Source organism: Anoplophora glabripennis, unplaced genomic scaffold (assembly GCF_000390285.2).
Source record: "Anoplophora glabripennis isolate ALB-LARVAE unplaced genomic scaffold, Agla_2.0 scaffold297, whole genome shotgun sequence".
In the NCBI taxonomy this organism is placed as follows: Eukaryota; Metazoa; Arthropoda; class Insecta; order Coleoptera; family Cerambycidae; genus Anoplophora; species Anoplophora glabripennis.
This window is the reverse complement of record NW_019416562.1, coordinates 279,679-293,886: the sequence shown is the minus strand read 5'-3', so window position 1 is coordinate 293,886 and position 14,208 is coordinate 279,679. Positions and strand designations below refer to the sequence as shown.

Here is a 14,208-nt window from a genome sequence, read left to right as displayed (position 1 = left end):
ATTTCTTCCCAGTGTTAAATATAACAGGTACTAGATGCAATGCAATGCTTACAAGATATTCGCAGAAGATAAATAAATAAATAAATAACTTTTATTTTCCTTAAAGACTTTGTAATCAAGTATGGGAATAGTCAATAATACAAAAAAGGGAGGAGAAAAGCCATAAATTCTTATACTAAAAGAATTCAGTAATGTTATATATATATATTTGTCAATTAAATAATATTTTAACTTAGATTTAAACCTACCGAGATTCTCAATCATTTTTATTTCCAAGGGCAAGTTATTAAACACCCTGGGTCCAAACACAAAAGGAGATTTTACAGACACATTATAATTACTATAAGGCACACAAAAAGTATTACATTGTCTAGTTTTATAAGTCTGCAAAGCATTAAAATGATTTTTGTTATTGAAAATGAAAACACATAATTCAAAGATGTAAAGACTCGGAAGCGTTAATATTTTATATTCCTTAAAAATATTTTTACAAGATTGTCTACTTGTTGCACCTGCTATATATCTAAGAATACGTTTTTGTGCTACAAATACACTTTTCGCAGTTACAGAATTTCCCCAAAATATTATACCATATCTCAGCCTCAGATTAAAAAAAAATGTTCATGCAAAAAATTTTTCAGTATCATTTGATGTAAAAAAACAGTCATAATTAATTTTTATGAATATATCACTCTTCGGAACAGCACATTGTATACAAAATGCTTATTCGATTATGTGCCTATTAAAGTGGTAGACATTTGAATAGTTACTGTTAACTTTTTAGTGCTTTCTCTGTATTTATGTATTATTAATTTTTCTATTATTAGTATGCTTTTCCTATGCCATGTGCCAATCCATTGATCATGCTTTCACAAATAAATAATAAATTATTAATATTTAGATAACTTTTGCGTTAAATGACCCCTCAAATATCTTTTTTACATTCCATTTTCATCTTGAAATTTTCAGTACCATATGGTATCCATTTCTTAAAACAAAAAATATGAAAGAATGTAATATCTAGTAAATAATAAGTAGATGCCAAGATACCTTAATAAAGTCAAAACAAAATTGAATTTTGCATCAATGTTCCATTTAAAAAAATCAAGACCCATGATTATTATTAACCATTATTAAACACATTTTTGATATAATCGGATGAAAAATTTGATTGATTTTTTTATTTTATTTATTTATTTATTTATTTATCTTGTTGTGGACAAAAAAGGATTGTATAACAATAGTCAAATAAACATATAATAACTTAACCTAAGACACAACAGCGGAAAAAAATTCCAATAAAGAATAAAAACACTTATCTACTAAAAATATTTTCAGTTTTTGTTTAAATTGAGATATAGTAATCTTATCAGTCTTGAGTTCATTCGGTAAATGGTTATATATCTTAAATCTCAAACAATCTGGTGAATTAGCTGTTATGGTATATTTTGCAAAAGGAATTCGGATNGTCTTGGGGTCTTCTTAGGAGCTTGTTCAATTTGCAGTCTTTCAAATTTCTCTTTTTGTTTCTTCTTGGTTAGCTCGAAATCGGTTTCTGCTCTAAATTCTGATATCTTATCCAAGGTCTCCCATAGTGTTGGATGAAGTGTACTGCTCAGGATTAAGTGAAGTTTGTAAAGATTAGTGTTTACTTGGTTTAGGTCTCTCCTGGCGTCGTGAATGGCTTCTCTTATTAGTGCTAGGCTCGCTCTCCTTAGGATATTTCTCGTCTGGTTATTCTTCTTGTGGAATGTTAATTTCAAACTCTTTGGTATAATATTCTCGTCTCGGCAGCGTTCCAGGAATGTTAGGTTGCACAGCAGCTTGCTTCTCTTTGATCGAAGTTTTTCAAACTTCTTGATGTTGGATAGATTTTCCTCCCCGTTGAGGTTGATTATGTTGAACTTCAGATTTCCGCGGATATTATATGTGTTGTCAAGATGTTTCCGGGTTCCTCTCCGCGTATGGTTTTCTTGATTCTGGATAGAATCGTGTTCTGGACGACGTTTCGGCAAGATCACACTTGCCATTTTCAAGTCTTCTTTGTTCTACTTCGTGTAATACGTTGTTCACAAGACTTGAAAATGGCAAGTGTGATCTTGCCGAAACGTCGTCCAGAACACGATTCTATCCAGAATCAAGAAAACCATACGCGGAGAGGAATCCGGAAACATCTTGACAACACATATATATATTTAACAATTGTTGTTCATGCAAAATTTCTTTCATGCACTTCATTAAGTAGCTTACTGAACTTAATGTAGATATAAGATTATTGCAATGCATTTTCCAATTTAATGTATCATCCAAAGTAACTCCTAAAAATTTGACACAGTCTGTTTCATCATTGGTAATACTACAGTTGTTAATATTTGCCGCAACAGACTCGCATTTTTTTGCCTATTGTGAAATCTAATTAATTTAGTTTTGTCGGTATTTAAATATAAGTTATTACAACTGAACCACTTAGACACATTGTACAATGTATTTTCTAGATTAGTAGTCAGGTCTTTTGTTGACTTATTTGAAATAATTAATGATAAACCATCAGCATACATTTTTACAATAAAAATTAAATATTGCATTATGGAATTCAGAAAGTTGTAATTAAAAATAATAATAACATTCATCTCAGACTCCTCTCTTCTAAAAGTTGCTCATATTTTATGTTTTAGTTTTTTGGAAAAAATAAACAATGATGCCGACTTTGGCACCCTCTAGTGACTAAATAAAGCAACATTTGGCCAAGTGTAGTGGCTCTAAAACCACTGTAGGGACAAGTTGAATTAACTCGTTTAATGTTTTGACCTTAAGAAACTGTATATGGTGTGTTAGAACACACGGTATATGAATAAATTGAACATTAATGTTCATTTGATTTTATTCATAGGCCATGATGCACCTAAAAAATTGCTGACCAGGGCAATCACAAAATGTAAATTTGAATATTTAAATTTAGTAGTCCACCTGTGTGTGCACTGACCTATTCAGAAAAAATTGCCCAACTTCTGCCCACACAATTTCTTAGAAAGTATAAAATGCAGACATGAAATGAAAGTATGGAGACTGAAACAAGTATAAAAACTATTAAAAATTTATTAAAAATACATAGAGTAGAGCGTATAAAATATTATCGCAATTATGGAACCTATATAAATCACATATAAAAAGAGTTCAAGCATAGTTTGCATAGTCATAATCATTTTTTCTAAAATAATTTTGAGGATAGTGTTCCTCATCAGCATCCATATTAACATGGATGGGGTTGCTTAAGTCGATATTGAACTGATGTGTTCCACTAGCCTGGTTAGAACTTCCTGCAACAGGAAAATCAAATAAAGATGCCATTAATTTAGCGTTAAAACTATTGACAGACTTATTTTTCTACATGCATAAATTTTTTAAATAAGATTACATGCAAAGCCTTCATAAATAATTACAAGCCACATGATCTTCGAACTTCGGCAACCAACATTGCACGATTGACACTGAATTAAAAATTCCTAAATCTTACGGCCGGTACTTTGAGTTTCGGTTAAAACTTGATTAACTTGATTAATCAGGCGATTAGACTGTACATATACTAATTCATTTTATAATAGTACATTCACAGTCTAATCGCTTGATTAGTTAATCAAGCCTTAAACGAGACTCAAAGTACCGGGCCTTAGCGTTACCAATATTAATGATTCCTTTACGACAAACAGTAATAAACCATCTACACTCAAAATAATGCAATCGCTGAACACATTTGTGTTTTAATTTTACTGTTTTAATAATTTTTAATTTTACCGAAATTTAATTGTCAACGTAAAGGAATAAAATTACTGTTTCAAACAAAATTACTGTCCACGTGGCTTGTAATTTATGAAGACTCTGTACATCAGTGTAATTAAAATAATGTAATTAAAATATTTTGCCAAATTTTAATGGTGGATAAATTAACAAAAAAAAAGTTCCTATAAACTTGTGTCTTAAAATTCTTGTGCCCTCATAATAGTGAGTGAAATTTCAAATAGCTTGAAAGAAAAAAAAATTTTTATGTGCCCTTGAAAACATGTTTCTGTATCTAACAAACCTTATTTATGCCCTTTTAAGGACAATAAAAAATTAGTGCTAGATGTCAAATGTGAAGAAAATCACTTTAGTTTTTTTGTCACTTAAAAAAATTAAGTTTTCTCAAGTTTAATCCCTGTATTACAAAGAAAAATCATTTCTGGATAGGTGTTTATATGGCGAATAATTTTTGGTGTTTCATGGAGAGGACTTTTGAAATAAATAATATTTCTTCTGAATACAATCTATTAATTCGTTTTGAATGGTTTGTATGAACCTAATCTGATTTTACTGTTTACAAAAAGTTAGGAATTTTACAATAATAAAATGAAAATTATTATATTTTTTAGTATTCGTCCTTCAACAGGTGTGCGTAACAGCTTTTGCCTTTTTATTTGTGGTGCAAACTGTTTTGTGTTTGTTGTTGTTTGGTGTTTCATTTCAATCACTGGGCGACTAATTTTCACCAGCAGTAGGCCCTGTACTTCATTATCAAAATATAAATATGATTTTTTAACAATCGCTCTCAAGTTGAAAAATCAATGTTAAATTTAATACATTGGGCTATTGGTAACTACAAATTTACAAACAAAATTTGTATTGACTGAAACCCAAAATATTGCCTGCCCAAAATATCGCCTTATAATATAATATATAAAAAAAAATTTGTTAACAAATACGGTTATTTAAGATATAATTAATTACCATCAATCACTTCTTGGTGATACGGAGCCTAAATTCACATTTTCCAAGAGAATTAATTCGATTTTCTTTACCAAAGTGGCTACAAAAATATGAATTCGAAACAATCTATTTTTTTCTCATCCTATTTCATTTCACCAAAAGCCAATATGTATAAATAAAGATTATGTAGTAATTTTCTCACCTAATAATGTTTTATTTAGTTCACTTATTATTTCTTCCAATTGCTTTTCATCCAATTTGGCAGTAATCTTTGTGGCATTATTGTTCTCAAGAGATCTTCGAGATCTGGATAAAAGTGGCAAGGTAAACTCACTTTCTGACAGTGGAGTATCATCTGATCCAAATTCCTAAAATATTTATTATTATTAATCGTCAATATATTGGGAAGTTATCGGAAAACATAAAGAAAACGTGTTTAGATTTATGTAAAACATAAATATATTTGTGACAGCCACTTACCAAACATTTTCCACTCACACAGTATGCTTTTTTGTCTGAGTTTCCTCTTGAGCAATCTGTTCCGAAGGGAAACCAACCTTCTTCACCATTAACTAAGTAGAAACGGTGCGAAATTGAATCATCTTGGCAAGCTACTCGGCATGGCCTATCGGGATCCTCTGTTGGATAAAACGTTATTAAATAAGCACAAATGAAAATTTACTTTTAATCATACACAATTTATTTAATTGATAAACTAAAAATTAAAGAGATAAGAACTAAGTATGAGATTAAAAGAAAAGGAATTAGTGTTTTATTAAGGAATTTTAGTGTTAGAAATTCTCAAAATAAAAGCAAATAGTATAAATTGATGAGGAAAGTTTAGTTTTCGAGATACAGGGTTCGATACAGTTCGAATTAAAATTAGCTACTCGGCATGGCCTATCGGGATCCTCTGTTGGATAAAACGTTATTAAATAAGCACAAATGAAAATTTACTTTTAATCATACACAATTTATTTAATTGATAAACTAAAAATTAAAGAGATAAGAACTAAGTATGAGATTAAAAGAAAAGGAATTAGTGTTTTATTAAGGAATTTTAGTGTTAGAAATTCTCAAAATAAAAGCAAATAGTATAAATTGATGAGGAAAGTTTAGTTTTCGAGATACAGGGTTCGATACAGTTCGAATTAAAATTTTTGAAAACGATTTTTTGAATACTATAACTATATCATTTTTTAATGCTTATAAAACAAAATGACAATAATGAATGAAAATCATTTACAGACGGGTACCTTGACACATGGCATTTGTTAACTTATTTAAGGTCTGAATTTCAAGATAGGTCTTTTTTTTCAAGAGGACTTTTTATGCAAAATATAGCTTTTACCTTTTTAATTTAAAATTAAATATATAAAATTTATAAGTGAAAAAATATATCGCCAAGAAAGATGAGGTAAATTTTTATACAGAATAAAAAGTAAAATACCTTAAATTTAAATTTTCGGTTGTTTATTTTTAGACATTTCAAATACTTAAAAAAAATTATTTATCTCCCAATTCATATCTATAGGGACTTTTGTTCTTACTTAGAGGAATTTTGTTAATTATGAAAGTTAAAAATTAGGTAAATTGAGAGACAAATTTCTAAATCTTACCAACGGCTGGTGAAATTTGCATTCCTAATCCAGAAAGCCTTCTTACTTTTTCCTTGTATTTCGCACATACCATTGATGCATGTTGAAATGGAGACTTCACCCTACCACATCCCTAATAAAAAATATTATATTGTATCAAAATTAAAAGACTCACCAATTATATTCTTTATTCATCATTAAGTTTGTATAAATTTAAGTTGTGCCTGTTTTTAAATTTACATTGTTTGTGAATATTATGATAATTACAATTTTACCTTTGTGTCTCTGTCAGTCACAACTATTTTTTCTTTTTTACTATTTACGTTAATTTGTTAAAAAGTTACGGTTTAATTTTTTTTTTTCACAAATATACGGAAGTTATAAATTTTTATGCTGAATCCGAATTGGCAGCCAAAAACCGATTTACCAGGTAATTTTTTAATAAAATGCTAAAACATCCTCAAAATAAGGTGAAACAGTGAGTATAATAAGGTAAAGCTTTAAAATGAAATGTAACAATTTGTAAATGGTAAGTAGGTACTCGTACTTTGAGAACATTTTAAAATAATATTTTGAGCATTATAAAGAAATATATAACATATACAAATTAAATCCACACCTAAGCCTTATATACTTCTTAAAACCATAAAGTTCGGGATTAGCGACTTTGAAAACCACCGAGTAATAAGTTTCAGCTATAATCGTAAAATTTTAAATGCTTTTCCGATTTTTACATCCGCCATATTGTATTCGCCATTTTTATTCAGGAATTTTCGGATTCGTAATTAGCGACCTGAAAAACCCGCGGTAACTAAATTCAGACAGAAATATTGAATAGAAATATGAATGTATTGGGTACTTAAAGGGATAAGTGGGACCCTGATCTGTAGGTGGTATCCAACCTATTGAGGAATAAGTTATATTATATTTTTTAGTATGTTGTCTATCAACCTACATGTATACATTTGGCATTATAAAACACAACATTCGTTATTTGATTTTAGCCGTGAAATTAACCCCTCCTAGGGTTGGGGTGAATTTAATTTGAATATATTTCTTTCTACTGCTCAAACTATTATTTTAAAATGTTGCCCCAAATTGTTTCATTTCATTATCCTCACCATTTCACCATATTTTGAGGATATTTTAGCGTTTTACTTAAAATTGACCTGGTAAATTGGTTTTTAGGCTACGGAATCAGATTCAGCATAAAAAAATACACAAAATCTATATACTCATGTCTCTGGTACAGAACTTTTTTATGTGGCTGTGTAATTGATAACTGTATCTAAATTGTTTAGCAAAATATGAAACTTACAGTACGTGAATGCTTATTACAATTTTTTATATCACGAAAATTTGAGAAACCATAACACTTTTTCTTCATTTTGAAACAAACATTTTAAAGACATTATATGTATCTTTCAGACATCTCAAATGGTATTCATTTTGTTAAGATATGGAAAATTGAAATATAAAATATAATCGCACTGCATTTTTATAAAATACCACACTTTCATCATTAAATTTTACTTACATATTTGTCGGGCTGACATAGCTGAATACTTGATTTGCCGAACTTTCCTTTCAACGTAACCAGCCTTATCCCAGATCCAGGAGAAATACAGTTATAGTGACACCCACTGGCGCTCTTCCATCTAACGGCCTCCCTCCTCCTGAGATTAGTGCGCCACGTAATCTCGTTGTCATCTTTATCGATAGGACACAAATCGGGTGAAAGAGAAAATGCTGTTTCGTCGAAAGAATCACAAGTAAACTCTTCGCACTTGCCTTTGATGCAGTAGCTGGCCCTACCATATCGATTTCGTCGCGTTTGACAGGCAGTGCCATCGGGGAAGGTCCAGCCTCTACTCTTGGTGCCACCGTTCCGTTTTTGGCACCAAACCAAGCAAGCCTCCTCAGCTACAGGAACAAAGAATAATTCTCATTAGATAGTTGAATTTTTCAAATATCCAAAGAAACAATTTTATGAATGACGGTAACAACGTAACTGCTACACAAACAATTTACTGTAATACAAAGTTTAAGAAGTTTAAGAAGGCTACCAAAAATGAAACCTCGCATTCTTTGGTCAATTTTAAGGGAAGTCTTTCCTATAAAATTTTTATCTAGGACGCTTCAATAAAAACACAAACTTAAAAAAATATTTTTAATTTTTTTAAATAATTAAAAAATAAAACTAGTAGGTAAGTGAAATAATTGGGCATATGTATTTATGTAAATATTGTCCAAAATCTGAAGCCTTTTTCTAAAATTTAGATGCTTGATGCTTCAGTGGCGTTGAAAACACCGGACCTCAATCCACTGGATTTCTTTTTGTGGGGTCCTGTTAAAGAAAAGGCTGGCTGGTATATAGTGAACAAATTAATATACCTGAGCAGTTAGAAGAAAGGACAAATAATGCTTTTCATCAGATTCAAGCAATAATAATTTTCGAACAAATACATTTTCGTTACAAAAAACATGTCGCGCCTGTGGAAATAGAGGTATTTTTAAACATTCACTTAAATAAAATCATTAAAGTGATGACTAATATTATTAATTTCTTTATTCGAATAAATAACCGAATGAGTGTTTGTCATGTCATTTAAGTAAAAGTGTTTTCAATTCGTTTTTTAAGTTTTACTCGAAAATCAGAATATTTTCGAGAAACATAAGAGCATAGTAATTTATTGAAAATTGAAAGACGAATCCGAAAATATCATGATTGTTACTGTAAAGCAGTGGCGTACTATTTTATTTAGATAAATATGCCACCGATACCCTGTATCTCCGTCACTGGAACATCTAAATTTTAGAAAAAGACCCCAGACTTTGGACAATGTTTATATACATGTGCCCAATTAATTCCCTTACTAGTTTTTAAATTATTTAAAAAAATTTAAAATATTTTTTTAAGTTTAACACCCTGTGTCTTTTTCGTCCTAGATAAAAACTTTATACGAAAGACTCTCCTTAAAATTCACCAAAGAATACGAGGTTTCATTTTTGGTCACCGTTTGTGAATTACCCTGTATATCTTGTGCAACTTAAATGCTTGGCCAGACTTTAACAGCAGTTTTTATGTCACAACTTAAAAAAAAATCTATAAACATAAACATCTAGAAATCTTTAGTTTCCACAATATAGAGTTTAAAGTTAAACAAAAATTAAACAAAAGTATAGGCTCCTAGGTTTAAAATTTGTCGACTGGATCAGCTCACTTACCATACAGGGTGTCCCATAATTGCCAAAATTCTAATCACGTATTTACTTACCAAAAGAAACAACTTTTGTTTAATAATGTTTTTCTACAATTCACTTTTCAGTCAGATAATTTGTTTGCGTTAAAATAACACTAACAAGTTGCCTATAGATAAAAGAAATATCTAAGTGAAATATCTAAGAAAAATATAAGTGAAAGTTTTATTAAATATCAAATTTTTTGCTAACAAAAGGCTTTGGCACACAGAACGCGGTCTGTCGCGGCGGGCAGCATTCGCGCGAACTTCACAGCGGGAAAGCGATTTATGATGCCACACAAGCCTCGAAATTCTCGTTCCGAGTTCCCGGTTTTACCTGTTACAAGTGTATCGCTGGTCGTCACGATTTAAGTTGGCCCGCCGCGACATACCGCTTCAGTGTGACTGCTAAAATGCATTTCTGTGTAATATAAAATGCCCGCTGTCCGCAGCGATCCAAGACCGCTGCCCGCCGCGGCAGACTGCGTTCTGTGTGTCAAAGCCTTAAATACTAAATACCAGCATTAACTCCCAAACAAATTGTTAAATTATAGAATCCGTAATGTCAAACATTTTAGTTACCTACACAATATTTTGTGGTTTATTTGAACAACTAAAAGATATCAGTAGGTACTTACGATCTGAACTAATTTTTTGCATGCCTGATCCAGTCAAATCTTTGTCGACATCCCTGGCCCTGCCACAAATTTGTTCGGCAAATTCCCGAATAGTTAACCGAGGAACATTCGAACACTGTTGAGCGGTGCATGTTGTGTGCTTTGTGGATGGTCCTTCGCATTCTGCACCAGAACCTTGAGGACTGGAAAAAATGCATGTATAAATTAAATTTAAGAGTTTAATGGAAAAAAAACTCACCAAGGGTTGTTGCAAGTCCTTTCTGACACCATTATTCCGGTACTTCCAGATCTCAACCTACCCTCTTCCCCAAACAGACAACCAGAAGCACAGTCACTAAAGGACCTCCATTTGCTCCATCCACCGTTTATCTTTTCGATACGCGATAACGTTTGCTGCGCGGAAGTGTATGCTGCGGTCATTACTAGACCTCTCGTTACACACCTGCCTCCTCTACACCACTGGAAAGGGTAAGAGATGACATTAAAACGTGAAGTTAATAAATTTTAAGTTGAACTTACCATACCGTTCCCGCACATAGTACCCTCTAGCGCAGGATGCGAGGTCCAAGTGTACCGTTCTCTCTCACAATGTAAATCTCGACAGACATCGTCCAGAGGCTGCTGAGATGAGTGTTTGCTCCCTCTTCCATACTTTAACATACCTAAAGTAATTGTAAACATATTTTACATTTACTAATTTTTTCTCAATATAATGTGCCATGATTTTTAACAATTAAATGTTTAATAAGGGAATTAATAATGAAGAAATCTGCAATAAAATAAAATAAAATCCGAATAGTAGTCGATATACTTGTAATAATAGTAAAAATTTGGTTCAAGGTTAACCAAATAAAAAGCTTTTGGACATGCAAACTCTCAGAAGCCAGGTGATTATTGAATAAATTACAGGAATACAACTTCAAAATCTAACATCCACATGCTCTTTCAGAAGAATAATGCAGATGAGTTTTCACAAATATGAGAGTACGAAATATTTAATAAATAAAGCCTGTTTATCTTATAGCGTTGATTGGCTCTTTGAAGTCCAGAAATTTTATGACTTTATGGGCAAAATAAAACTCAAATAAACCACATATCATACCCACGCTCGTATGATGTAGCGGGAAAATTCGTCGATAAAGACACAAGAAGAATTGGAATTAATATTTACTTCAATTATATTGACAGACAGATGGGTGTTTGTAGATAAAACATTGCATATTTTACTTCTGTACAAAAAAACTGAAAATACAAAAATTAATAGAAAACACAAGGAATGAATATAAATACCTAAGTGAAGTGAAGTTCTGGAATTATTGATCAGATTGACAAATCGAGATAAATAGTAGAGGTGTTCATAAAGAAAAACGTCGTCTATTTTATTGGATTCTGTACAAATAAACTTAACTAATAAAAACACACTAAAATTAACTTAAAAAATAGAAAAGTGAATAAAGTCTTAAAGCAAAATATAGCTCTTTTTGTCCATGTATTCCCAAAGTAGGGAAAATTTCTCCACAAAAATCGGACTGTTCTGTATAGCGTTTGAAAATTTCAACACTTTTAAATTTATTTTGGTCTATTATCAGAAAAATTGAACACCAAAAATAGCAACGCGGTATCTTGATTCATTTAAAAGAAGAGGCTATTTCTCATTTTTGGTTATTTTTTATAACTTATTTATAAAAAAAAAATATTTTTGTAAAGAATTTTTTTTATTCAGTTTTTCATGTAGATTTGGTTTTTCGCAGTACCTACTGTGAGTGGTTTAAAAAAAAATCAAATAAAAATGTTATTTTGCAGTAGGTACTTTACAAACGAGAACAAAAAAAAGTTAAATCGCTTTGCATTGCTTAAATGAATGAATCAAGATGTAGTTTCAGTCATTCATTTTTTTCGAAATTCGAGCTCAAGATATCTTAACAACTTTTTGTCTATCTCTTCAAATAATATGAAATTGACTCACTCTACAAAATCTGATAATCTGATTATAATGTTAGTACGTAACATCATATAGGAAATAATGCTTTGCCAAGCATATGGGTTTAACAGGTCGGGTAGGTACGGAGACACTTTGTACAGTCCTCTGCTTAGAATGACTATTCTAAAGTCATTAGCCAGCCATACACAGATGGATAAATACGTCGACTTTATCTTCCACATGACATGACAACCGACAAAGCTTCCTTATACGAGTATGCGATAATCGAACTAGAATTTGTATTGTATGAAAAATCTGCGAGTCCTAACTTTTCGTTTATGTAACAACCCGAGCCACGAGTCGCATCAGACAGATCCATAGTAGATATAGATGTTGCGTCTCAATCATTGCATTATTCATTTGATGAAAAAAGTATATTTTTGAGTAATAGTATATAATAATATTGTAGCAAATCGAAAGAAAAACTTTTAGTTTTCTTAAAAGGTCATGAGCCAATTTAAAACTGGCGTTTAATACCACTAACACTCAGATTTTAACAGACGTAATACGTGTATTATCATGACAGATTTGGTATGCAACGAGCCAGATATGACAGTTCAATTCCTACCAATTAAATTGGTCCAAATGGATTATCTTAAATCCATTACTGCTGATTACATCTATCCAATTGATTTCTCGGTTATTGCTGATTTTTCAATTCAAATTCTTTATTACATAAACCAAACTAAAAAGAACTTACATTGTTGGCTCGCGTCAAATCTCTCCCCCGGCAAAGCTCCCTCTGCGCTGTGATCCAACTGACCAGCGGAACTACCGTGGTCCAACAAACACCTAGATTGAGGAGTGCTGAAACAAAGACAACGTTTAATTTCGAATCTCTCACACTTACGACGACTTCTTACTCCAAGAATTTTTGCAAGTATCTCTTACTGCAGACAGACCACGTGATTTTGCCGCTGCCCAGTGTCGGAGACATGATGTAGCTGCTTGGATCGCACTCGTTTTCTGCCGAAGGCCCATCGTGGCGCATTCCCAAACTGAGATGATTAAGTTAAAAAAATCAAGAAATATAAAGTTTTAGACCAAAGAACCTTAAATATAAACTCAAGAAACTTTATATTTTCAGGAATATTTAGGTAGGCGCGGTACTATTTTAAAATTTCAACATGTAGTCTGTCGGAAGTCAATGACTCGAGACAGCTGAATCATTCTTATTCTAAAATAATGTAATAAAAATTTGCTAAAGCTATGTATAAACTTAGGAAACTCTATACAGGGTGTGAAAAGTTTGACTGCCATTACTTCAGCATGAGATAGAGTAATCATAAATGAATAAAAGAGTTGTATATAACTGGGGCGTAAGATTAACAGTTTTCAAAACACAGCGAGTATTAGCAATGGGGAGTTTAATCACTATGTGACAACAGCGCTTGACCTGCTATTGCACACCACGTGTACTCGCGGCAGACTCGTCCTACGGAAAAAAATTAAACAACTATTATTGTGAAACATTTAGTAAATTTCAAGACGATTGTTTTCTAATTTTTAAATAAATAAAATAAAATGTATTGATTTTGTAGTACGAAGATATAGACCAAGCAAATTAAATTTTTACTCGAAAAAAGTCCTATCCGCTACATTATTATAAAATTGTCTAAAGGAACATAATACAAGACATCTCTCGTCTCGTGAGTCAAAAACTTTTATTAGCTAACTTTTCTATTTAAACAAATAAGTGAGGAAAACAGTTTTTTCTCTTTGCAGGGAAAACCATCAATGTTAGCGAAAAGTGACTCTCAGACAGCTTATAGGGAGTAAAATTATCTACAAAATGAGACTGGTTAAATTAAAATCGGTTAATAAACAAAAAAGTTATTGCAAAAAGACAAGAAAAGTGCCCATTTTTTAATTTGTTTATAACTATCGCATTTATTGTTAAAATTTTATAAAACCTATGACAAGTTGAGGGTTTTATCATACTTTAAAAGTGTGCCAAAAGTGGGCGCTGTAGGTGCAATAGTTTTCGCACAATTCTATTTGTTTATAGC

The 14,208-nt window shown here is 31.4% G+C and overlaps 2 protein-coding genes across 2 annotated transcripts in view; both read right to left on the bottom strand.

Moving 5' to 3' along the window:
- Positions 1–1,436: 1,436 nt before the first annotated feature.
- Positions 1,437–2,030, bottom strand: LOC111691706. The gene has a single exon (XM_023454941.1). It carries the CDS (start codon positions 2,028–2,030, stop codon positions 1,437–1,439), a length of 594 nt encoding a protein of 197 aa, XP_023310709.1.
- A 1,110-nt stretch (positions 2,031–3,140) lies between these two features.
- LOC108906937 (A disintegrin and metalloproteinase with thrombospondin motifs adt-1-like) overlaps positions 3,141–14,208 on the bottom strand; it is a 140,757-nt gene continuing 129,689 nt past the window's right edge. Inside the window, exons 8-17 of the mRNA XM_018710382.1 lie at positions 13,063–13,197; positions 12,900–13,006; positions 10,738–10,880; positions 10,457–10,677; positions 10,219–10,400; positions 7,876–8,261; positions 6,360–6,471; positions 5,221–5,378; positions 4,943–5,108; positions 3,141–3,317 (exon numbers count right to left, since the gene is read on the bottom strand). Coding sequence (XP_018565898.1) covers positions 3,175–3,317; positions 4,943–5,108; positions 5,221–5,378; positions 6,360–6,471; positions 7,876–8,261; positions 10,219–10,400; positions 10,457–10,677; positions 10,738–10,880; positions 12,900–13,006; positions 13,063–13,197 — 1,753 coding nt within the window. The 3' untranslated portion in view covers positions 3,141–3,174. The remainder of the gene's footprint in view (positions 3,318–4,942; positions 5,109–5,220; positions 5,379–6,359; positions 6,472–7,875; positions 8,262–10,218; positions 10,401–10,456; positions 10,678–10,737; positions 10,881–12,899; positions 13,007–13,062; positions 13,198–14,208) is intronic.